The sequence below is a fragment of the Ammodytes marinus genome (assembly GCF_949987685.1).
Source record: "Ammodytes marinus genome assembly, chromosome: 1".
In the NCBI taxonomy this organism is placed as follows: Eukaryota; Metazoa; Chordata; class Actinopteri; order Uranoscopiformes; family Ammodytidae; genus Ammodytes; species Ammodytes marinus.
Window position 1 is genome coordinate 25,423,831 of NC_137230.1, and position 27,178 is coordinate 25,451,008.

General features: G+C 40.3%; 1 protein-coding gene across 1 annotated transcript in view; it reads right to left on the reverse strand.

Annotated features, from left to right (window-relative positions):
- Positions 1–27,178, reverse strand: part of ush2a (Usher syndrome 2A (autosomal recessive, mild)) — a gene marked incomplete at both ends in the record, with an annotated part of 196,702 nt that overhangs the window by 97,348 nt on the left and 72,176 nt on the right. The window contains 17 exons of the mRNA XM_080028654.1: positions 885–1,032; positions 2,439–2,596; positions 5,699–5,846; positions 6,026–6,188; positions 9,754–9,913; positions 10,922–11,007; positions 11,257–11,332; positions 12,460–12,600; positions 13,920–14,108; positions 15,818–15,898; positions 16,988–17,212; positions 18,187–18,466; positions 18,576–18,706; positions 19,128–19,316; positions 19,817–19,918; positions 20,384–20,510; positions 25,119–25,249. Coding sequence (XP_079884780.1) covers positions 885–1,032; positions 2,439–2,596; positions 5,699–5,846; positions 6,026–6,188; positions 9,754–9,913; positions 10,922–11,007; positions 11,257–11,332; positions 12,460–12,600; positions 13,920–14,108; positions 15,818–15,898; positions 16,988–17,212; positions 18,187–18,466; positions 18,576–18,706; positions 19,128–19,316; positions 19,817–19,918; positions 20,384–20,510; positions 25,119–25,249 — 2,535 coding nt within the window. The remainder of the gene's footprint in view (positions 1–884; positions 1,033–2,438; positions 2,597–5,698; positions 5,847–6,025; positions 6,189–9,753; positions 9,914–10,921; positions 11,008–11,256; positions 11,333–12,459; positions 12,601–13,919; positions 14,109–15,817; positions 15,899–16,987; positions 17,213–18,186; positions 18,467–18,575; positions 18,707–19,127; positions 19,317–19,816; positions 19,919–20,383; positions 20,511–25,118; positions 25,250–27,178) is intronic.

Sequence of the window (27,178 nt, forward strand, 5' to 3'; positions counted from 1 at the left end):
GAGAAAGAGAGAGAGAGAGAGAGAGAGAGAGAGAGAGAGAGAGAGAGAGAGAGAGAGAGAGAGAGAGAGAGAGAGAGAGAGCAAGCACTTGGTGAATGTGTGTGTGTGTGTGTGTGTGTGTTCCCCATACTCCTGTTCTCATCTTGTTCAATTTTCTTCTTCGTCCTTTTCATTCCATGTCCGGTTCGGCTCTTCTGTTTTGTTAGCCCCCTTCACTCTTTTGTTTTACTTCATGTCATACTTTTCTTTTGTGATACATCCATGGAGATATGAGCCTCTCATCTCTCCATTCCCTCTATACAATTGTTTACCAATACTAGTGTTTGTTCTTCCTTCAAACTTTACACTACTGTTTTCGTCTGAACTCCTACTGTATATCACGAACAAAGCCACAAGCAATATAAAAAACTATTTTCTATTAGAATCTGGTTTGATTACATCTTGTTTTACTTTTGTGTGTGTGTGTGTGTGTGTGTGTGTGTGTGTGGGTGTGTGTGGGGGGAGGGGGGGTTGTGTGTCTATTCTTGACATTGGTATAACAATAATAATTGTGCTCACAGAATAACAGTACTTATGTATTGTGTATTACGCGAAATTGTGCATATATTTTAAAATTATCATATGGTACAACTTTTATGGACAACGCTTGCAAATGATAAGACTGAAGTTGTCAAAGCCCGAGCTGGTTTACAAATGACAAGAAATGTGTAATTTTTGTCTTATGTGGGGTCTGTATTTTTGTGTGTATGAGAGAGAGAGAAAGAGAGAGAGAGAGAGAGAGAGAGAGAGAGAGAGAGAGAGAGAGAGAGAGAGAGAGAGAGAGAGAGAGAGAGAGAGAGAGAGAGAGAGAGAGAGAGACGGGAGAGCATGACTGTATGTGTAACCTTTGGTTTTATAGTAGAGTGTGTAGCTGAGGTTCCCATTCGGCCTAGGTGGGGCTGTCCAGCGGGCTCGGATTGATCGAGAGCTCTGATTGGTCAGTTCCAGCAGTATAGGGCCTTCCGGGGCCATCTCTAATGTACGACACTCAACCTGATATAAGAAAAGAAAAGAAAGATAAAGGCACACAAGAACACTTATGTTCAAACAGTTAGTCAAGAACAGACACACAGGCATGTGCACACAAAAAATAACTTTTTCTCAAAATCAGGGAATAGCTCATGATCATGATCCACTACCTGTCCATACTGTGTGTGTGCTGAAAAAATGTCTTAATGTAATACACAACCTATCCTCTGTAAACATACATTTTGAAAAAAAGAGATTTTTACAACAAGCTAATCACTGACTCCACCTTGAAATCATATGCTCATATTTTTATAAAAACGCATAATCAATGTGAGATTCTTACTCTGAGTGGATAAATTAAGGTTTTAAAATATTTTCTTGAACCAGAAACAGCTCATCAGACCACTATTTTCCGCTGCCTTTTTTCCTATTTTCCTTCTCTCTGTCTCTCACACTCCTCTCATATTTTCTCTCAATCCTCACTCTTCTCTCTCTCTTTTTAAACCCTGCTGTTCTCTTCTGTCTCATTTTCTCCTGTCACCATCTTCTCTTCTTCCCTTTGCATCCTCACTTTCCACCTCATCTCTCACTTTGATCTGACCGTTGGCGTTTACCCTTTATCCTCATCATTTCACCATTCTACCTCTAAACTCCCTCTTTCCCTCACTTCTCTCCCCCCTGTCCATCCCAGTCATCTCCTCCTCTTCTTGCCTTCATCCAGTTCTTACCACTCTCCTTCCCACCTTCCTCTCATAACGTTCTGCTGTGTCAGAAAAATCCCTGGTGTTTGACTAAACATGGCGTCCGTATTGAAAAAATGCCCCAAAATATGGCCTGTTGTGAGACATCGTTGGGCGTGGAGTGGCATTTCCTACCAAATGTCACTGTCGCCACGCCGACCCTCGTTATTGAGCCGAGCAAATCGATCATCTTTATGATACCCGGTGACACACACACACACACACACACACACACACACACACACACACACACACACGCACGCACACGCACACACACACACACACACAGACAGACAGGAAGACAGACAGACAGACAGACAGACAGACAGACAGACAGACAGACACACACACACACAAACCCCCTACATACTGTACACTTTGTAAAGATTTGAGTTAGCATTCCCACATCTGTACATATATTGCGCATTACAGAGGGAGAGTTTATGTGTGTATTTGGTACAGTTCATGTGGAAAAGAGCCTGAGAAGTAAGCTCAGAAATAAACAGAAAACTTCCACAACAATTTCAAGGATCTTCAAGGACTAGAATTAGCAGCACTGCTCGCAGAAACATCACAGCAAGGACTTAAAACAGAGTAAATAAAGTATACACATTTTCACAGATCTCACAAAGGAGCTTGCCTTTTAAAGAAATAATTGTTGAATGAATTAGGTTTAAGAAATTCCCTGACCATTGGTCCTTTGCCACAGCCCCTCGCTGTACAGGCCTGCAGCCTGAGAATGTGTCTGCTCCATGGAGAGAGTCCCTCCACCACAAAGAACCTCTCGGAGGAACTGGAGTTTAAAATGAGAGCTCCATCCAGCCAGAGACCATAGCTGCTGATAATACCTGTCGAAAGAGCACATCTCATTATGATATGTATGCAGACTGTTTTCATGCCATGGTAACATCTTAGCTAGGGGTTTTCCTGGGCCGCTTTGAATAATATGTAAAAGAGGTTGTTGTCCCAAAAGACATACACTGTACATATGTATCTGTGTAAAACAAATCATTTTACCTGATCCTTGACATAATCAGTGCGTAGAATTTTTTAGCTCAATCTCCCCTTCAGTAATACCAACAGTGCATTAAAATTCACAATGTATGGTATCTTATCTCTCTGTGTCTTGGTCTGAAAGTGTGTTACACATTTCCAGATTTATTTGTCTAATATCTATGAAAAAAAAATTATTTGATATTAGTCACACATTGTTGGCACTGGTCACTCATACTATTGTTAAGACAATGAGAAATTCCAATCACAAAGTGACCTCGGCTATGTTGGGATGCCGCCTGGGTCATTGGATTCCAATGCATATGGAAACTGACTTAGGGGCTCCAGACCTGCGAGTCAATGTGTCCTAGTGTGATCGGATGATGAAAACAGCACTAAAAAAGACACATGTAACCAAAGGCGGTACGAGGATAAAAGCCCTCTAAAGGACAGCAGAAGCAGTACTAGAGCGAATACACGCACACATACACACACACACACACAAAAATGTGAGTGGAAATAGGTGCACACACACTAACTCATCCACATGGACACCCCACGTACACAGACAAAGATACACAGACCGTAAGACAGGGAACTCACACATGTCCATACTTACGTACACAGGCACAATAATTACATTATATCACATCCACCTAATAAAAGAATGAAACAGTACGGTGCCAAATGTGCTTTTCCTTAATAAAAATGCATACAAGGGGCTCAAAAGATCAGTGCTAAGAACTAAGAGTCTATTCTGCTTTAATCATGTGTGGGTTTTATTATTGCTCAATACAGATATACACACCTATCAGGGAAATGAAGACACGAAAACCCTACGGACGCCCAACTACATCTGGGAAGCTCTTAATGTGGCCAATCACATGCGTGAGGGTGTGTGTGTGTGTGTGTGTGTGTGTGTGTGTGTGTGTGTGTGTGTGGACGTCTCTGTCTGCTTGTGTGTGTGAATAAGCCCATATCAGTATAGGTTGTAATAAAGACAGGTTGGGAAATGAAGCAGCGAATGCATAACAGGCTTATTTCCCCTCTTTGTCTGCGTGTTGCCCCGACCTAATCCCCGAGAGGATTATCCCCCACAAATCCCTGCGGAATTGGGGAGAAGGGGGGGAGAGAGAGACACAGAATCTCACTCCTCTGGAACCCATCACCATCATCATCGTCATTGTTGCAGTCCATTTATGAAAAAAAAGAGTGAATGAAAAAAAATGGCATTGAGCCTCTTCTCCCTTTTTAAGCAAAAAATAAAGCTTTTTAAGCATGAGATAATCGGGTAATCATGATTAAGTGTCTCCTTGTTATAATTTTTTGTCATCAGATGAGAAAAGCTTTAAGTAATTTATCCAGGCTAATATGCACACACATCACAGGGTTTATGGTGCGAATTGCACTCATGTGGCATTAAGCGTAAAACACACACGATTCACATTACACACACACACGCATTATGGAATTACACATACTTTAACGAGCATGGCAGTAACATTTGATAATATGTGGCAGTGCGTTGTATGTTAGAGACTGTGAAATGGTCTGAGAAATCCTCAGATGGTCCGCCACTCAATTAATTTAGTTTCGACATACATTTGTTGTTATAATCCTTAGGAATTCACGAAGGTACTTTATTAGTAAAAATAATATATTTCTAATCTATCAAGTGGTTGACCACTTGCTCGAAAGTATTGTGTTTTAGTATTTTAGACTTATTCAACTAGAATGATATTATTACACCCAAAAAAATTGATTACTTGATGAATGTGCCATTTGATGGTACTCTATACAATACTTTATTACGGTGAGAATTCAAATTTCATTCCAATGTGTTTTAATGTCCTTTTTATGGAATTTATCTCCAACTTTTATAAACAATGCAGTGATGAGAGGAAATAAGGGGGGAGAGAGAGTTTTTAACCCCTAATATATGGGGTTGCCCCATGTTTGATTGTCTTTTGAAAGTGTTTTTAAAATGCCTTGGTTCATTTGTACAATGAATATAAACAATTGTATACTGCAGATTCTTGAATCCTAAATGAGTTTCTGATATTCACTTAATTATAGATTAAAAAACACATATGGATTTTTGTATTGATATGAGATTAAGAAAAAATGCCCCAGAGAAAGCAATTGCTTTTACTGCTTTAAACAATTTGCAATAAGATTTTGCAAAGTTAATGTAATGCCAGTATTTAAGATGGCTAGATAACTGATTGCTGATGTATCACTTCCCACCTGCTCTTTTCTTACTGATTATAATTCTATTGCGTAGTTAAACTCTGAGGACATATTAATTAATGTATTCTACTTTTAAAAATGGACTACACAGGCATTTCTTCTGTCAACAACTTTAAATCTCTTTATTTTTAAACATCTGCCCACTGAAAACAATTATGCGCAAATGCATTTTAATTTTAATTTTTTAATATCTAGACAGTTCAAAGCCGATAGCTGGATTTGGAATTCACATCCTGTACACATGAAATACATCTTGTTCCAGGTCTGTACGGTGGATTTTAATTGGCTGCAAGTAAATTGGATAAAGCTAAGAAGAAAAGAGGATACTATAGAAAGAATAGAGAGAGAGAAAGAGGCAGTCACTGTGAGTGTATGTGCCTCCAGCCTGCAGTTCTCTATTCAGTCAAAAGGGAGCACTTTTCATCCACTCAAAGGAGCCTGGTGAAGCACTGGCCACTCACTCCTGGTCTCCGTTCCGTTATTCTCTGTCGCAAATTGTATGATCTCTCCCCCGTCTTCTTCTTGTTTTGTCCTCTTTTACACGTTTTATCTATTTCACTAGTTTCCAATAATAAAAAAAATATTTAGCTCAAATCTGACATCATTCTGAAAGTCACTGTTGACACTGACCATAGTTTATGTATATTTGAATGTTTTTCGACTATAGATCTATCGGTATGTGCCAGATTCAGTGTGTGTCCTCTCACCGTTGGGAGTGTCAGGTGGTGTCCAGCTGACATTGAGTGCATGTGGGGACAAAGGGGTGACCAGCGGTGCAGGAACACTTTCTGGGGTGCTCTCCTCAGTCTGAACCTGGCTGGGAGGGCTTAGGGTACACCCACCTCCTGTGCAGGCCTGACATGAACACACACACACACACACACACACACACACACACACACACACACACACACACACACACACACACACACACACACACACACACACACATACACACACACAGTGATGTATGGCTGAATTTAACTATGCAAATAAAAAGAAAGAGATGAAATTGAAAGAGTAAGGGCACTCACAGCGAGTGTGATGGTGTAAGCTGTCCCGGGGGTCAGGCTGCGCAGTGTGCAGTCTTCAAGAAGTTCTGAGCTGTTATAGGCTAGCACAGGCTCTGCACCATCACGTGACAGAAAGATGGAATAAAACTGCAGAACGCCATTGGCCTGTGAGGGTTGCGACCACCTAGAGAGGGAGGCAAGAATCAGCATAGTACTTACGTTAAGTTCAGATTTCAGGGTGCGGAACATTACTTTATTATTCTGTTTTCTGAGTCCATTTTTAGTGATACAAATTTACTGTATTTCAGAGGGGAAACGACAAAGTTTTATTCCACTATAGTTCATCAGAGTTGTGGCCTTAACCGGCAAGCAGGTTTATCCTGTTTAACTACAACCTAATAAAGATCATGTTTCTTTACCACAGTTCTCTTTGGTTGTTGGAAAAACTATTAGAAACACATAAAAGAGCCAAGGATAAAACAATGGACTGTACACTGATGAATTGTAACTGTGGCTTATTACAAAATAACCGTCATCCTCGTTGAACATGACGGCTACTGTAAAATGTACTGTATGTTAAGATGTTATCAGAACTGCTTGGATTTCACTTGTTGTGCACATAAAATTACTGTTTTATAAAGCAGTTCCAGCAGTTTGGAAAATTCTAAGATTGTGAGAGATGGAGCAAAATGGAAGTATATGTGGCCTTCACTGGCAGTCCTTTTGTCCTATGGGTGTAGCAGATTAATCTGATTGTGTATTGTGCGTGTAAGTGTGTGCTCACACATGTGCCAGGCAAGCTATGGTCTCTTACCAACACGCACACGCACACACACACACCCACCCACCCACCCACCCACCCACACACACACACACACACACACACACACACACACACACACACACACACACACACACACACACACACACACACACACACACACACACACACACACACACACACACACACACACACACACACACACACACACACACAGTTTCCTGTGCAAGATAAATGTGTCTCCTTTTCTATATTTAGAACAGGAAGGTCATCCCCAACAGAGAGAGAGAGAGGGAAAGGACATGAGACAGTAATAGTAAATAGACACTATCCGATAAAAATTGTCTGGGAGGGTAATCTAAGCAAATCAATTTATTTTTGTCTTCTTCATTAATGTTAAACAATTTGTGCAACCTAACCCTTTTTTTGTGTATCCAAAAAGAGTTTTAAGGAGCTGCTGATGTGTTGATCCTCAACCGTCCTTATAACTTAAATGTGATGAAATTTGTGTCTGTGGAGAGATATGATAAAATAATTGAACGTTGAAAGCTGTGCAGCCACCAGAAAATGTGTAAAATTCAGTGCTACTTTTTGTGAAATTGTGATGTGCCACTGAACTGCATTTTGTAGCCTAATTGATGGAGCATGATTTTCACAAAACTGTCTGATAATTGTCCAATAAAGCAAGTGAATAATTCCTAAAAAAGGAGTACAACATGTTTATGTTTTATAATGCATTTCTTACAACTCCCTGAGAGTAACCCAAACCTCCTGGAATGGTAGCAGAGGGAGGCCATTTTAAAAAGTGATGGATTCCTTTCTTGGTTCCTCCCATTAAAAGCCGGTTTTTGAATGACTGATGAGTGTGTGTTAGCACACAATTAGCCACTGTGGCTAATCTATCATATTTATTATAAGATTTATATGCTGTCGATTGGCAGTGTGATGTATGTCCAAGTTTGAAAAACTAAATCAGAGGGGAGTTATTATAATCTGTATCATAATTCATTGTCATAATGGCTATAGAAAACTATTCGGTTTTAAAATTGTGTTCTGAAATTGGAGTGAGAAAGAGTTAACTTAATTATTTTAAGAGTTACATTATTTCAAATTCGGCATCATAGTCTTATGAAGTGTCAACCTGTCTCCTGCACATTCCCTCCCTCCAATCCTTCCTGCTGTTTTCTATGTTGCACACTCAATAAAACAACATTGGTTTCATTAAATAATTGCAAAAAACTTATTGAAATATTTAAGCTTGAAAACATCTAATTTGTGACTGTGGACATGTCTGACACTGTGGGTATTTTTGCAGCTGTGTTTGCTGGTGTGTGGAAATGTGTTGGGTGGTGTTAGGTGAGGTCAGGGAATAAAACTGCTGATATTGTTTTGTTTGTATCCTGCATCCTCTTCCTTCAACCTTTCACACAGTCTCTTCCCCTCGCTTTATCAGAAACACACATATCTCACTTTCTTTTACAACATTTCTTACATGTCCTTCCATTCCTTCCTTAAGAATTCCCAATTTACATTCATATTTTTCTTTCTAGACATTTTTTAACAGTTTCTCCCTCTCTCTCTCTCTCTCAGCTTTTCTCACACAATAGCGAGTTATTGACCAAGTATGATCTCTCAACCTCAGCCTATTACCTATGTGCTAACAATGCAATATACAGCCTTCCCACACCAGGTGAATATCTAGCTGCATTTTTTTAAAGGCTCAGGGTATCCCTGCTCTACAGACAGCAGTACTTTCAGGGATGATGTATTACATCTAGTAATTTGTCTTCCAGGCTGTGAACTGTCTATTGAGTACAGATACCAAAAAATAAGCTTGACCTTAACTAGTGTGTATCTACAAATGAATAACCTCTTTCAAATGCTTTTAATTATTATTATTATTTAATTTCTTTAAAGATGCAAATTCACAGGTGGTCAGAACAAAATCTACCCTATTAATCATGTTGATTTCCCTTTCAGTATAACCTATCATTTTCATTCATATGAACACAATTCAATTTAGGATCAATCCTGATGTCACGTAAATAAGAAGAAATCCCCTTTTTGTGAATTAGAATCTTAAAAATTTCTGAGCAAATTTAAGAGAGAGTAAAGTATTTGCCACTCGTACAGCAAATTGAGACAGATATGCTTGGGTGTAACCGTAAGAGTAGACAACCGAGGCATTATCGAGATCCTCAAATCAGGGCGACAAACACTCGCCATTTCCCTCTCAAAGAAAATGTGCCTACATATTATTCCTTTTTCATCCTTTCATTCACCCTCTGTCCATTATGTGTATGTATATATGTGTGTGTGTGTGTGTGTGTGTGTGTGTGTGTGTGTGTGTGTGTGTGTGTGTGTGTGTGTGTATGAGTGGCACTGTGCCCTCCTGCGGTGAGTCCCACTGTAAGTGACAGTCAGGACACTAATGGCTTTCACGCAGATTGAATCTTTAACACACACACACACTCACACACACACACACACACACACACACACACACACACACACACACACACACACACACACACACACACATGCACATAATGGAAAAAGTGCAGAGATCTTCTTCCTCTGTGCCGTGCCTGTAGAGGTAATAGGTCAAGTGCAGAAGAATATTCTGCATGGCAAACACAACAGAAGGTCACTGTCTCTGTATCTCCCTGTTTTTCTAATATTTTGTACTATTGCATTTTTGACATAAATTAATTACATAAAAATACAAATAAAATGGCCTCTCCTTTTCAGTGATGCAGAAACAGTGAACACTAATTGTCTCTCTTTTGTTTAGGATCAATTGATTTACTCAAAACAACAGTGACACAGTTATAGACTGTTTGTGTTTGTGTTTGTGTTTCTGAATTCCTGTCAGATTCATACACCTGAAACCCACGCACACGTGCGCGCGTGTGTGTGTGTGTGTGTGTGTGTGTGTGTGTGTGTGTGTGTGTGTGTGTGTACTTACTCCACAAGAATAGTCCGTGAGTCAAGCAGGGTAAGAGTTGGTGCTTGTAGAGGCCCAGGAGGAAGCTGAGAGGTCAGCACAATAACTTGTGAACTGTTGGTGCAGCCCACTGAAGTGCATGCACTCAGTACGAAGTCATGGGTGGAGTATACACCAAGGCCTGAAAAACACACATAGCAAGAGACAGAGAGGCATACAAGTAAGCACACACAAAAATGTCTTGAAAACCCTGATCTCTGTCTTTTAGCTCTGTTTCCTGTTACTCTATCTCTGCCTCAAAACTACTCTCCATCTGTCTCACTGTCGCAATCTCACCCTCAGTAACACAATCTATTCTTGCACATACTGTATAATTACCATGTCCATAATCCTTCCAATCACTGTGAACATCAGACACTAGGCATTATTAACCCAGCATGGATAATATGTGCTCTCATGCATTCATTAACTTACAAAGACACACACACAGACAGTGCTGGGCAGTGTGATTTGCGAACCACGCAAGTGTGTGAGTAAAATCGAAATGAATGATAATCTATTCTGCTCATACAGAACGCCATATACAGTAGGATGACTCTCTTGTGGATGTGAGTCTGTGTACATCCCTGCATACTGTAAGCGTGCATATGTTCCATTGAGAGTGTGTCTTGTTTATGTGTGTGTATGTGTGTGTGTGCGCGCGCGCGCGTGCATCTATCTATTTGCATCCTGGTGCAGAACATTAGTCTCAGTTCTGTGACATGAGTTCAGTACATTTTCTCTTTAGTGAATGATTTCAAAGCAAATTGTGTGTATGCATATGCACGCTAATGTTTAGTGTTCTTTGTTTCTCCACTGACTCATTTTCATTTATGTGTGTCTGTGTGTGTTTAGCGCTCTTCTTCAGCATGCTATTCCCTCGGTAAGGAATGGGATGCTCTTTATGCTTTCAAATGCTAATCTCCCACTCCATTTAGCTTGTTTTCACTCTTCCTCTCCTCTTTACATCAAGACCCCATCCCTCCAGTCACAACCACAGCCACAGCCACACAAGCGCGCACACACACACACACACACACACACACACACACACACACACACACACACACACACACACACACACACACACACACACACACACACACACACACACACACACACACACACACACACATTTACTCTTTTTTACCGGTAATGTTGTGTTGTCGGTCTTTCCCACTGTAGACAATTTGATTGTTGTGGTAGAGGATGTACTCTGTAATGCCTCCATTGGGCCTATCATGGGGACACAATACAAATAATATAATATCCTGTCATGTTCAATTACGGCATCTTTATTCAAGGTGAAAAAAAGGTATTTGCTTTCTACTAACATTATGTCCATTAGTGAAAGCGTTATGACAGAAGATCAGGTGTGGACTTACTTATGTAGCAACTTACTAATTAATCATAAACTATATAACAATGACCAATAAAAAATGTGAGAAGGGAGATAGCTAGGTGCGACTGTGTATTGGGTTTTACCTTGCTGGAGGTTCCCAGGTAACATACAGAGCTGAGGGGTATGAGACCGCAGCTGGTGGAGAGACAGTATCTGGAGCTGAGGATTTTAGGAAAATAAAAATATTTGTTTAAAAGGAGTATTACCACAAATGTACTGGTATTTATAGGCAAATGAAATCAAGTGAGAATCAAGTTGTTTTATCCCTATTTCCAACACAAGTATAACAATTGAATGTAAACAGGGAAAACATTCATTGCCTGATAGTAATGCAAAAGAGCAAAACATACTATACATATTTAAATCTTGTATATTTAAAAGCATTTATAAACCGTAAATTAAACAATTGAATAAATGATGGAGTCAAAGTTTAATAATATGTAACCAAAATGAGCTCATTATGCAAATCTTAATGTATTTATATTATGTTAGACATAACTCCGGATTGCTGTTCAAAGCCCTGCAGAGACCGGAAAGAAAGAGACAGTTTTGTGATTTTACATTCCTTGATCTCGTGAAGGAGGTAAAAAAATTTTTTTTTATAATAATAAAAATGTGTGGCAAAAGAGTCATAAGCAAGTTATGTCTTCAGTGTTCCTAACATTGTTCAGTGTCTTAAATCTGCGCTCAGTGAGAATCAATACAGTAATCTGTTTTTTTTCTTTTTTCTTTTACTTCAGATTGATTTTGGCTGTCTCTGCACTGACCCCTGCCGTCACATTATCTTCCCAACAAGGCCTATTAGTCCAACACAGATTAATGTAGTGACTAAAATATGACAAAAAACTCTCTTTTCCTCTTCCACTTCATTTTCCCTTATACAGTACATGTACGCTGTACCTTTATGACCTCCCAGATTAGGAAAAATGTTAGTCCGTACTATCTGCCTTTCACTGTGTGGCAATGCGCTTTGTTCTTTTATCATCTTGTGTCATGCCACCATCTTACTTCTTCATCTTCTACTTCCCCTGCACCTGCTTATTTTATTCTGACGTTTCTTGTCTTGCCTCTCCTCATCTTTCTTCCTAAGAGCTAAACATCTCCATGACTGAGGAGCCAGGATAAGAGTGTCTGAGTGTTTAGAAGTGTGTCCGTGTGTCGAGATGCAGAATCGGTCATAAATAAATGATGCTAAAAAATAGAGAAAGACAAAAGTCTTTGAAGTGTGTGTGTGTGTGTGTGTGTGTGTGTGTGTGTGTGTGTGTGTTTATGCTTTGCGGCCCTACCTTCCTCTGGGGTTGTGAGGGTCGATCTCAAATCATTATCGTCACCATTTTCATTATGAAGACTCTCAGTACAGCCAACAGGACCACAGGCACTTACAGTGATAATGTATTGTGTGGATGGAGTGAGACCCAACAGCACACCTGCAGAGGGGGAAGGCGTGACAATGACAGACAGACTGAGGGAAAGAACACAGACAGGGGGAATCGTATTCCACAAAAGACTCACCTGGTAAGATAACCACTTGGTTTTGCTAACTCAGACTGCTGAAGCCTCATATTAACTTCAGCTGAACTGCAAAATACATGTCTTTATCATACATATGGGCATGTGATTGCTGTTTAATATCAATGAACCTATAAACCTATCAATTAACATTAATTTGTGCCAACCCTGCCTAAACTGTCTAAATGCCTTTTACTGTCTCCTTTGAGTATGTTAGAGCCTGTTGTTACTAAGGTCTGTATCGACAATATTCAACAGTGTAATTGAAATGCTTGACTTGTTTGCCACTGTTGCTGAGCAAACTTGCTGCATTTGGCAAACAACGAGACTCTATACTAATTGTCAATCTTTAGTCGTCCCTCTCTGATGTTTTTTGTCCTCGCTGTCTCTGCCCTTCTTCACGTCCCCTCTCTTCCACCCCCTCCAACTCTCCTCACCCTCTGTGTCCAGTCACCCTGTACTTGCCTTTTTTCTCTCTTTCTCTCTCTCTCTCTCTGTTACGATATCTTTTAATTCAATTAGGGGCCAGGGCCCCACTCCGCTGCCATTACACTCTCATTTGCTTTCTGTGTTTTTTAGCCATTGGTGTAATTCTGCAGTCAGGTGTCAAGGCCATCATAAATTAACAAGACGCCTTATCACGCTGGACTTAATGTCTGGCAAAGAGCGAGGGAGGGAAAGGCGAGCAGGGAGAGAGACACCAGGAGAGACGGAGACAGAGAGCTAATCTTCATATTTGCCTGGAGACATGGTGGAGTGGATGAGAGGAGGGACGAATAGCAGCCGTGAACGCAGACATCATCATCATCGTAAAAGATGAAGTGAGGGAAGATGGAAAAGTGAACAACAGAGAGAGAGAGAGAGAGAGAGAGAGAGAAAGAGAGAGAGAGGAAAGAAGCGATGCCAGGGTATGACATCATTGGGGTAGTCCTGAGTGTCTTGTTCCAAATGGAGACAGTTTCCTTAAGCTGGGGACTTGCCAATGAGACATTAACAGGGTTGCCTGGGACAGTGTGTGTGTACAGTATGTTAGTTTGTATGAGACAAAACAGAGTGAAAGAGGCAGTGTGAATGGGTTTTCCTTAAAACCCCTTCAGGTCTCACTGGAAGGTGGCAGGAAACTGGCTTCAATGTTAGGTTAGATTTATCATAAATTATCCATGTTTGACATTATGCTACTAGTGGTGTCTGTCAGCGATGTCATTAGAGGCACATCAAAAGTTTGAGAGTGTTTTACCTGTGTAATTCCCATTAGCCAGGTACGTCGTTTTGATAGGCGCTACCTCTGGCTGGTCTCTATTGTAGGCCTTCAACACATATCTGTCAATCAGCCCTCTGATGTCACCAGTGGGTGGCACCCAGCTCACCCTAGCACTGTACCCATTCAGGCTTTGCACTGTGGTGGGAGGTGGTACAGATCTAGGTACTAGAGAGAGAGAGGGAGAGAGAGAGAGAGAGAAAGAGAGAGAGAGAGAGAGGCCACACTAGTCAAGATGAGAGGTGACTGTTAAGGGAAGAATACAGTGGATCAAAACTGAGAAAGATAAATAAGCAGCATAACATTTAAGAAATTAGATCTGGAAGAACAAATGTAAAAAAAATAAAAAATAAAAACATGAAAAAAAACAGCACATGAGGTTAAAGAAAAAGCACCCCCCATCTCTCTGTGTTTTAATAGGCCCAGTAAATCATACCTCACTATTAGCATAAATAGTATTTATGAGAGCAGTAACTTTTTCAGCACTGATTTAATGTAGCCAGCAATTCATTCTGGGCTATATTTCACAGCAATCAGCCTCCCTCCTTCTCTATAGGACCTTATTTTCTCTCTTTGACACCCTCCGTAGTTCAGAAACGGTGCAGCCCCTTTACCCCCTCCTTGTCTATCTCGCTGCCACACAACCACCTTCATTTTATGTTTACATCCATACATCCATCTGTCCCATCCTTCACTTATCTACTTACTCTTGGGCTACCTAAGTACACTAGCTGTCAGTGCAAACTCTTAAAATGGTCAAAAAGGGGAACTTACAAAAACAGCCTCACAGACCAGTTATTTGTAGCGTCCTTAAGATAATTTATAAACAACTTACAAATTGTTAAGACTTGTCTACAGATTTATAATCGCTCTTTCATCTTAATCTGACTCCTTCCAGCTTGCTGTGTTTTTCGGTTGTGCTCTACCACCTGCAACCTTTATGTTTTTCTTCCTTCATTAATTAACTTCCTTTATGACACAACTTTCTCCCTGTCCTTTTCCACTTTCGCTATTCTTACGTCTTTCACTTTTTATCTTTCCTTTCCTTCCTCCTTTTATTACCCATTCACCTTGCATCTACATTTCCTAATTTTCTTACACTGCTTCCTTTCTTGCTCACCTCACCTCCCTCCTCCTTTCCTCTCAGCCATTGTCCTCCATCCTCTTCTTTTCCCCCTTTGTTTTTTATGTATTTAGCACTTTCTCCCTCTCCCTCCCTCTCCTTCATTCGTCTCTCTGGTCATAGTATGGCATACTGAGACCTACCAGTGTATCGTTCACTACTAACGAGCAGCTTTATAATACACAAGGGAGCGTGCAGGCCATTCTGGGTTAACAGCCTTTTACTGGGATGCCCTTTATAGAAGCCTTATCAATCTCTCATGCAGCCAGGCACATGTAATGTCACTGGCTTTGGGATAAGTCTCACATACTGTGCAACGCAGCAGTGGTTTACAACTAAAATCTCTTAAGAACACAGAGAAACAATACAGAACAAAGTCTACCAGAGGCAATATTAACTCCTAGTTGTAAAGTAAAATATTTTTCAGTTTCATTAAGGGCCAAATCATACACTGTGTGAAGGAAATGCTAAAACAGATAACAGCACAATAAACAAACATGATTGTAGTGGAACACACACTCTCACATCCACATAACGCTAGTAACAGAGGCTTTGGAATACTTAAGAGTCTCTTTAATATTAGAGTGTATCAGATAGAGATTAGAACCAAACGATAATACTTGTGTACCAAAATTGTATGTGTGTGTGTTTGTGTGTGTGTGTGTGTGTGTGTGTGTGTGTGCACACGCGTGTGTGAGTGTGTATGAGGACTTGTGTAAGTGTGAGTGTGCATTACCAGTATAAAACGGTTTACCTTTGCTTTGGCTGCGTCCTCTCTGCCAAGGTCCTGCTGCCCAACCTCCTTCAGCCAAGGCCACAAACCTATACAGGTACTCTGAAAAGTGTGTGTGTGTGTGTGTGTGTGTGTGTGTGTGTGTGTGTGTGTGTGTGTGTGTGTGTGTGTGTGTGTGTGTGTGTGTGTGTTTGAATAGAAGGATGGGGAGGGGATGCACATGGGAGAGAGGAGATTTTTACATGAAGAGAAAATGTTCACACCTGTTCATGAGTATTGTTAATTGGACAGTTAGAGAGTCATAGTGTGGGCTTTGGTTCCTTTTGGATTAGCTGCCCAGACTAAATATACAAAGGATTTATTTATTGGATGGTTATCTCATCTTGCAGCTGGGGTATATGATTTGGGAGAAAAAAGCAGTTGGGAATCCAAATACCTCAACCGCTCCACTTGTATTCTCTCTGGTCCCTCCCTGATACGCTCTACCTGCTGTAGCTCCTCCCTCCGAACAACAGTTATGCGCGTTCATTTATTTTCAACTTGTGTCTTTCCGGTCTTTCCTCGTATCCTTGCTGTCTTAGCAGTGTAAGCAGTTGTTGTTAAACGAGAAATAGGACATTTAGGGGCCGTTGATTGTAGACATTGCTGTTTGTTGGCTGCCATAGTGTCAAACTGTCAGACTGCTAGAGTCGTGAACGGAGAATCGGAGACTTGCTCTGATTGGTCAAAGTGTACACGATCGGTGGCAATTTTTGGGGGCGGCACACAGAGGCAGGGGAGAGCAAAGTGATGAGTGGATATTCTCAGACCACTTCACATACAGTACATATAGCTGAATGGCTAATATGACATTTTTGCCAAATATTACAGTGACAAAGTTACCCACCCCAGCTTTAAGTCATCTTTTTATCAGTCAAAAAAGATTGCGTCATAGTTTTATCTGAAGTTTTTATCACAAAATTGTACTGCACATCTCATCAACAGGTGTGAAGGAATACGAACTATTTCGATAATACAAATTATATGAAAGCGTGTCACCAGGTCCAGTTTCACTTCAGATGAAAAATGAACTAGCACACCCTTCTCAATCTGAAGAACTGGCTGATAGGTAGAGATGTTTTTTTGTGATTTCCTGATGAGTGTTGTCTCCGTGTTAGTGTAGTTATGTACATGTGTACTGTGCATGGTTACCGGTGAAAGGCTGTAGGCTATAATCCGTGGCTTGTGTCTTCCTCCCACTATACACCAACACAGAATCATTGCCTCTGCAGTTATAGCGGCTCTCACTGGAGGGACAGCCGTCTAAGAAGACTCTAACAGAACGATGGGACGCAGCAGAGAGGTCCACACTATGGCTGACAGAAGGTTTTATCATATCACTTCGTATGGTAAGATCCCTAATGCAACCTCCTAGGCCTGGGAAGTAAAGAAGGAGAAGGAAGTAGAGAGGAAGAGAGGAGAAAGAGAGAAACAAGAGGTGAAGAAAAACAGAGAAGAAAGGAGGGAGAACTGTGAGAACAGTACATCTTTCTGAAAATGCACATCTCCATTTGACATTTGAATAGTTTAAAAATGTATCATGACTTGTGAGCTTCATTCTCCATTATCATATCTACATGTTTTATGCTTGGACGCAAACTCAGATAATTAAACCAATAGAACACTTAGAATAAAAAAGTAAACTGTATTTGACACCTGGCTGAGGGAAATGGTGGGCATTCTACATGTGGAAAGGCTACGATATGAGCTGTCAGGCCACCCCCATAAATTCCCCGCTATATGGGGCCCAGTGCTGCGGCACTGGGAATCAAAAGGTGTGAAGTTTGCCCCAGTTTTGTTTTTGTTTTAGCTTTGTTTTGTTTCTTGTGTATTCATAGCTTATTTTCTTAATCATTTTGTCTTAGTTATTTATTTCTCTGTATTCCTTGTCTGTTTATGTGAGGGAGGGGGGAGGGGGAGGAAAGAGGGGGAAGGGGGGAGGGGAGAAGGGGTTGGGTGTTGTGTATGTATTGTATGTGTACTTATTCTGTTTTTAATTTTTTTTGTCCATATGTAAAAAATTATAAAACTAAAAAAAAAAGTAAACTGTAGACTTTAGTTTAATACTACTGTATACGTGAAACATCACAGGTATAATCATTATGACTGCTGCTTGGTTAATTTAATGCTGTCCTGGCCAGACTTGGTCAAGTTGCGGTTGAAGCAAACAGGAAATTAAAAACAAGAGCCCACAGACAAGTGAATGCCGTGTTTGACTTTGTGCAGAACATTTTATATAAGGACAACAAAGTTCAGCAACCAAATGAAACGCATCCTCTTGGCTGAAAAAAAAAATTCATTTTGAGTGTGTGAACGTACCAATACTATTTCTGTGTGTACTCATATCTCACCGTGTTTGTGACTTCGGCTGGCGAGGGCAGGATGTTTGAGCTCTGTGGGCACACCCCCCAAGTAGAACGGCGAATCAACTCTCAGTGTCACTGCTCCTCCCACTCCCCTGGTCTCCTCCGCCCAGTCACCGACTGCGGCAGAGATGAGTGCGCTGCGTTTGGCCATTGAAAGGCGTTTCCAGTCCCCATCGCAGTAGCTGAGCCCCACCCACATGCTGAGCTCGGTCATGTGACCTTCAGAGACAACAATGAAGGACAGGAGACCAGCTTCCAGCTCCACCTAGACAAAAACACACACCAATCAACAAAGGCTTTGTCATTTATTTTCATCTTATTTGAATATTTTCAGTATTTTAAACAATCATCGTGAATGTGTCTGTGCTCCTTACAAGCATGTAGTCCTCAGTTAGAGTGTTGTATGTAAATAGCAAAAGTGCATTGAGCTGGTCTGTTCTGAAATCCATAGAAATGTCAAAGTCCTGTCCTCCACTGAATACATCTCTGACCATCTCCAAGTAACCTAAAGTAAGTAGGAAATAACACAAAATAAATATAACATCAGTGTCACGCTTATTTTCACGCATATTTGTGGTTAAAATGTATTGAATAATATATTCAAAAGTAACAGACAAATAAAATATTGAGTGAATCTGCGCTTTTACAAAGCAAGTAGGAGGAAATGTACACTCATAAACCCGATGTTTCACACAGAGACCAATTCACTTATAATCCTCATATTTATCAACTTGAAACAACAACATCCTCATTATAACTAACATCAGCAGCAAAAGTCTTATTAAAATATACTGGGGTGTCAGTGTATTAGTGGCAGTAAACAGTCATTGGAAGTTGTATCTGAACACCGCTTGATTGTGAAAAAAAAGAAGTCAATTAACAAACAAATCTTAACCATTGCAATGATCAATCATGAATAATCCTACCATGACCCAAAAAATGGGCTCCATGCACAGTTTGAACGGGACATCCCTCCCAGCTTTCATACACTGCCACCTTCTTTGTGGCTTTGGCCCAGTCCAGAGATTTCCATTCTTCTGAGGGGCTGTCAGTCATTTTAACACTCAAGTCCCTGAGGCAGCCAGAGAAACCCTGTCGAACTAGCAGGGCTTCACCTGGTGAGACGGACAAGAATAACTGTCAATCAGAGAGTTATCCCGCCCCCCATGTCTACACAAACTGCCTGAAAATATTGGTTTCATGTTCAAAAGTTTTAGTTCAAGTTGTCAGTAGCAATTGCCATCCAGAGTTTATGATAAGGATGACCAGAAGTTACCAAGTGTCTGATTATGATGATGTGAATGAAGATTCATGTTATGAAGGTAGGTAACTAGGTCTGGTTGTAGTGAGGCTGGACCTCCACCGGGAGGTTTGAGTAAAAGGTTTATGTCCCTTCAAAAATTATATTTAAAGTGGATAGAAAATAGCTATGTAATGCAGAGTGGACAGAATTTTGGCAATATAACATTTAATCCGTGGATTCAGTAAAGTGTGTAAAAAGAAAGGAAATAGAAAGTCAAGTTAAGATGGCCAAAATGTATCAAATGTAATTAAATGTTTAATATAATGAACAGTAACAGAACAGTTTAAAAAGTGTGTGTGACGTTGGACTGACCCGAATCCTCTCTTAGCAAAGTAAAGTCTTCAGGCAGCCCTCCAATGAACAGCCCTGTGTTCTCACCAATAATGGTGCTGCCACTGGAAGCTGATGCACTTCCTAAGTAGAAGAATAAAGGGAAGGACAACATAAAATAAAGGGTGTAAACAGGACAAACACACACAGAAGTGAAGGAAAGAGACAAGAGGACTGAGACTAAGTGAGAGGTGGATTATGCTGATTATTCTGTTTTCTGTTCTGATATACCCAGGAAGAAAGAAACTGAAAAACATATTTGAGAACAACTGAGAAACATGAGTGCCTTTCTGTGAGAGTGAAGCAGTAATTTTCTCATCAGGCACAGAGTGGCTGGGATTAACCTGGCTAATACCTCCATACGGAGCCGGGGGATTTACATACATACACGTATACTTGAATACTTGTCAGTTTTACACTATTCACATCCAAACACTTGTGTACATCCTCACATATACAGAGAAGCTTATATATACACTAGCATTTACACACACCCACACAGGGAGCGGATACACACATGGTGGGCAGTATGAATATGAGAAGAGTTACCTCTGTATTGATTGTCTACAACGATTGTTCCCACGGCCCCTCGCCTTGTTGCTATGATGCTGTGCCATTGTCCATCATTGTAGCGGCGCCCTCCATCACCCTGTACACTCACAGCCACCGCTGAGCCCTACACACATAGACACATAATACAGGCAAGGATTTTTAACACATTAACATTGTTGTGAATACATCCTGTTGACTTATAGTTCTTTCTTAACACTGACCATAGGTCTCGCAACTACACTCAACAAAAATATAAACGCAACACTTTTGTTTTTGCTCCCATTTTTCATGAGATGGACTTAAAGATCTAAAATTCATTCCAGATACACAATTGTACCATTTCTCTCAAACATTGTTCACAAATCTGTCTAAATGTGTGATGGTGAGCACTTCTGCTTTGCTAAAATAATCCATCCCACCTCACAGGTGTGCCACATCAAGATGCTGATCTGACATCATGATTAGTGCACAGGTGTGCCTTAGACTGTCCACAATAAAAGACCACTCTGAAATGTGCATTTTGTTGCTTTATTGGGGGTCTGGGGACTCAGAACCAGTCAGTATCTGGTGTGACCACCATTTGCCTCATGGAGTGCAACACATCTTCTTTGCATAGAGTTTATCAGATTGTCAATTGTGGCCTGTGGAATGTTGGTCCACTCCTCTTCAATGGCTGTGCGAAGTTGCTGGAGACGGCTTATGGTGGAGAAATGAACATTCAATGCACGAGCAACAGATCTGGTTGACATTCCTGCTGTCAGCATGCCAATTGCACGCTCCCTCAATGCTTGTGGCATCTGTGGCATGTTGCTGTGAGACAAAACTGCACATTTCAGGGTGGCCTTTTATTGTGGACAGTCTAAGGCACACCTGTGCACTAATCATGATGTCAGATCAGCATCTTGATGTGGCACACCTGTGAGGTGGGATGGATTATCTCAGCAAAGCAGAAGTGCTCACTATCACACATTTAGACAGATTTGTGAACAATGTTTGAGAGAAATGGTACAATTGTGTATCTGGAATGAATTTTAGATCTTTAAGTCCTTCTCATGAAAAATGGGAGCAAAAACAAAAGTGTTGCGTTTATATTTTTGTTGAGTGTATGTGTCTTACGGTAATCGTTTAAGTAAATCTATGACCTCTGTCTCAAAATAGAGCACATTTCCAATCACAGCGCAATCAAACATGCTTGCTTTGTAACATTTTAAAATTATTGCTTTTTTTTATCCCCCGTGTACTGCAATCTAGGTTAGACATTAAGGATCGATGACACAGACCATACACACGCCACCCTCAAAAGCACAGGAACATGTAGGGGAGAACGGGGTAAGTAGGCACACTTTTTACTCTAGTGAGAATTGCTCATCACCAAAACATCTGTCAATAGCCATTCCTACATTAAATTGAAGCTTAAGGTGTTGGCTAGAAATGTGTGTCTCTCTTTTTTTCCAACTTATTGTAATGAAGAAGTAATTTACCATCAAAGACACTCTGACACATTGTGACAACCAACCCCATCAAGGGGTCGGTTGTCACACACTATGGGGTTGTTTGTCACAATGTTATCTTAATGGGAAAAATCTTAAAAAGAAGGCAAGGAGGCAGAACCAAATTTGAATGTTTAATTGCATTGTCAAGTTGACAAATAGGCCTACATAACGTTCTGTAGCCTTGGCAGCTGGTCTAGTTTGGGATGCACTGGGTTGTTTTGATTTTGCTGCCCTTTTTTCTTTTGCTTGCTAGCTGCCTTTTCCTGCTCTATTCTTTCCTTTTCTGGGGTGTCAGTGAGGATACAGCTTGACAATTTCTTTCGTTATTGGGTTCCTTTTCTGGCTGCAGCCTTGAGATAACATGTGACAACCAACCCCCCAAAAAATTTGACGACCAACCCCAACTTGAATTTCTTGCTAGCATCAAGGCCAACAACCATCTGACAACTAATTAGCTTGCTAACCACAATCTAAACTATAGTTTACCCTTCACACTTTCTGAGGGTAACAAGTGTTTTGTTATAAACCCATTGTGTAAAAGCCTAGAAGAAAAATACTGAGAAGCAAAATATTTTGAATTTGACATGAAAAACACAAAACATCCTCTCACCTGAAATGCAGCTGTCTTCCTCCAAGGAATTCTATGTATGTGACCTCTGATCCCAATTCTGGACCTTTTTTATATCAACATTTCAGAGCTAGCGCGCTCTGGTTCCGAGATATAACGAATGTGACATCCAACCCATGTGACAAATTACCCCGTTCTCCCCTACATATGATCATCAAAGTGTTGTTACAGGGCTTTTTGCAACTTATTAAGTATGACATCATTGTTGTGATCAGCTTTTAGCAAGTAGGCAAAGAGTAATGTAGTAAAAAAAAATGGAGTAACAGGTACGTACACACTCACACAAACAACATATCCAGACACAGACACACACACACACACACACACACACACACACACACACACAGACACACACACACACACAGTGATGAAGATTTAATGATGAGATCAATAAATGTATGAATGCCAGAGTATATCAGCCTCTGACATCTTTACTACCATTTCTAGACAGCTCTACTTAACAAGACAACATGGGAGGACTCTCTCTACAGCTTTCCCTCTCTTTTACACATACGCACAAACACATCCGTTTGACTCTCTTGCCTGAGAGATACTGGCAGGGGAAGCAAGTAAACTCTCCAGGAAACTACTACTGAGAAGCCTTTCAGCAAGGCATTTAAAAAGATCGGTGGGCTGAAACTGCCTGAGCAAAGACTGCCCTTCTCACATACTCATTATCTATCTCGCTCTCAGTACACACAAACACACGCTCACACACACACACACACACAGACACACGCTCACACACACAGATGGAGGTGCATTTCCTCTTAAAATGTAAAACATTCACTGAATGAATGAATGAATACTTTATTCCGGACTCAAAGTTCCATATAAAAGACAATACAAATACAAGTCAACACAGACTGAAATAAGGAACATTTAATTTAACAAGTTCAGTCAGTTATTCATTCATTTATATATCCTAAATTGTTTATATATCTAATATATTGTAAAGCCCACTGAGGTCAAATAGCTATTTGTGATATAGGGTAATGTAAATAAATAAATATGTTTTGATATTTTTTATGATGAGCATCAGTTATACAATATTGTCTTCCTCAAAAGCTAGAGGTTTCTCGATTTACTACAAGCAACCAGTTTTATCGAGCTTAATGAGAATAAAGTTGCATGGTGCTGCTGGCACTATAACATATACCTTGTGTTTGCCACTTGTTTCTGTGCCTGCAAATGCATCTAACAGGGAGCTAGAGTATATTAGAGTCCAGGATAAGTGCTAGATGTGTATCAAAGCATTACAGCCCGTAATACACACTGTATCATCCAACACTGTGACAGCCAGTGATCCATAAAATACTACTCACCTGCATCAATAGAGTGTAAACTGTATGCCTGTGTGTGTGTGTGTGTGTCTGTGTGTGTGTGTGTGTGTGTGTGTTTGTGTCAGCATGTGAATTAAACAGTTTGTGACAGTAAGTTTACTCCAATGACTTTGTCCATCTTTAATACATGTGAAAGGAAATGTTTTTGAGGGCTTCTTTGCTTCAGTATACTTTTGAGTGTGTGTGTGTGTGTGTGTGTGTGTGTGTGCGTGCGTGCGTGCGTGCGTGTGTGTGTGCGTGCACAAGTACTAGGCAGCTCACGTGCTCATATTTATGAGCATATCACTTTCCTATGTCATGCTAAATTACCCCCCCTGCACTAGTAATCCCATTAGGCTAGCTCAACAGGCTAATAGTGGGAAGTAATGGGCCCAGCTATATGTATCTAGGGGAACACTAATAAGCCGTGACACCACTCCCACTGTTAATTACCTCAAACTAGCCTAAACAAAGGAATCAACCCAGTTGGAGAACACACACACACACGCACACGCACACACACACACACACTCCATCGCACATTCAGCAGTATACATTCAACCACACACACGAGCCACAACACTGCAAGTCAAGAACGACCTATTCAGTGACATACACCCCTCTGCACACGATTCTTTTTGATAACAAGTATTGGATAGTGATGAGGAAGGAAAGTCTAGTGTGTATGTGTGTGTTTGTTTGAGTGTGTAATTAGTTGGTGGCCTCGTGGATGTGTGCAATCATTTCCCATCATCACTTTCATCATCGAAGTCGTTGACTCTTTAACCCCTCTACATGTGTCTGTATGGATGGATAAGGCAAGCAGGGCTGTGTATGTGTGCGCAAGGGTACAAAGCTTAATTAGCTTGCATTGGTATTCACGCGTAGTGACTGCAGGGAATGAGTTAATTGCAGTCCAATTCAAACGTTGACACACTTTCAAAGTTTCCCCCCCTCTCACTGTCTCCCTGACAGAGCCAATGAGGGGCTACAGATCGCATTTATTAGATGAGAGCAAGTGTGAGAGAAAATGGGCGAAAGAGAGAGATAAAGAGAAAGAAAGAGAAACAGAGGTGCCTTAGAAGAAAAAAAGTAAAGCAACTTATTTCTCCTTGTAACTTTACTCTGCTCACTTTAGTTGAGCTGAATTGAATAATAAAGTAAGAGAAACAAACTGGGAAAAGAGAATGTGGCTTAAAAAAATTAAAAAAGTTCAATTCCATCTAATTTAAAATGAAGAATACATGTATTCCCCTGCAAATTAATAATCATTAAATTAATCGACATACCTGAGGGTCAAACAGAAAGTAAGGCCGGCCATCTTTGATCTGAATAGCCAGGAACTCTTCCTGTTGTCCTGGAGAGAAGGCACAGAGCAGCAGACCATCTGGGGATCCAGTCTTGAAGCTCAACTCAATACCTGTGTAAAGTAAGATCAGGAAGTGTAAATCATTCAGGAAAAAAATTAGGCTAAACCAGTGGTCCTCAACTGGAATATTAAATAAAACTGTAGACTTATCTAGAATGTACAGGCACAAATGCTTTTTAAAGTAAACTGATGATGCTAATGAAGTTTCAAGAATATAAAAGTTATTGTATGAAATATTGAAATTTAAATGTTGACTTTTCTTAAATAAATAAATAAAAAAGCATAAAAAGACTTGAATTACAGATTATGTATTTACAGTATATTATTATTATATGCTTTTGAACAAGTGAAATGGGTGATGCTTATCAACTTTCTATAATCTAACTTTAGTGTAGCAGAGATCAACCTATAAAGACAAAATTAAACTGTCCTACTCCATCCTGTATCCCAATTATATTTAAGCCCAATTGATTGTTGTGTCAGACAATTTGATTGCTCTTCTTAATCAACATAATACTGGTAATTGATTAAGGAGAAACATTCCAAGCTTTATGCACGTTTGCTCTGCTGCATTTTGAAGTTGAAAACAGTTCTATCTTAAGGTTGGTGGCCTACTTCAAGAAAACAACAGTTATAGAACCCAAACTATTTATCCTGATTCACTCAAACAACGCCTATTATACTTTTCCCATATACAATAAAGCCTATATAAAATACTGAATCACCAACTGGAATGACAATTGATTTAGGATGTGAGAAAACTAGTAAGGCAGCAACTGACATAACGTTGCAGCTACAGTATCTTTGTTGTAAATGGCCTTTGTGAATGCATACTGCGACTTAAAGCTACAGCAATGTGGGAAACCTGTAGATTTTTAGATTTCTAACACACACACACACACTCACACACACAGAATTCATGCAGTGCGCTGTCTTGTCATGTTACTATAGATCAGAGATTGGCTCTTAATCCACAAGTAGATCCACACAGTGACACAGAGCATGCGGTTGTATGTGTGTGTCTGTGAGCATGTGTGCGTTTCTTCATCTCTGTATGTCTCTGAAGGGAACAGAAGTGTGGGAAGATCTAAAGCAGCTGAATGGAGGCAGTCCAGGGTTCATCAGGAGCCGGTGTTAGCAAAATAATTAGTGTGTGAATTCACTTAGAATGGAGAGAAGTCAAGCAGTTACATTGTGAGCTCCTCGTGAATACAGATTAGCCCTTTTAAAGATCCCAGTTTTCACACACTTTTTTGAAAATAAACACAACTATATACAGTAAATTCATTTCCTGGGTTGTGCTATGTTGTTGTGTTGATATAGCAAAAGATGGTGACCTGAAGTTGTCAAGTCAATTGAAGTCAATCTTGAATTATACAAACCAAAATCTAAGAATTTTTCTCAGACACTGTTTTTTACAGGGGAGGCCTAAAGTAAGAGACGAGAAGCATAGAAACAAAAAAAGAAATCAGTTGACGAGAAAGCCCCTTCCAAAAGAAATGTCTTCTCAAAATTGTCCCATTTTGGCAGTGCATGCATTGAAAGCAATATTGCAGTAAACCTATAGTTTAAGTATACAGCTAAGACAAGATACAGATGCTCTTTACATTGGACTTTTGTACATCAAGCAGACAGCTGTCATTTACATTCATGACCTTGTCAGCACAGAAATGAGTGAAGTCATGACAGATACCTGACATTACATTATCCCCCTTTTAACCTTCTCAGTGTGTCACACTCTCCTGATCTCTCATACCTTCCTTTCTTTCTTCCCTACGCTTTTAACCTTCATCTTCTTTCTCTTGACCTTTCCTCATCCTCCCTTTCACCACCTGGATACATTTTCTGCCTTTGCATCTTCAATTTTCTTTTTTTACCCGCTTGCCATGTATCCTACATTCTGGTGTAAACAGTTATCCATTGTAAAACAGTTTGAAGATAAAACCGCACAATGATTTATTTCTATAGTGGACATGGACC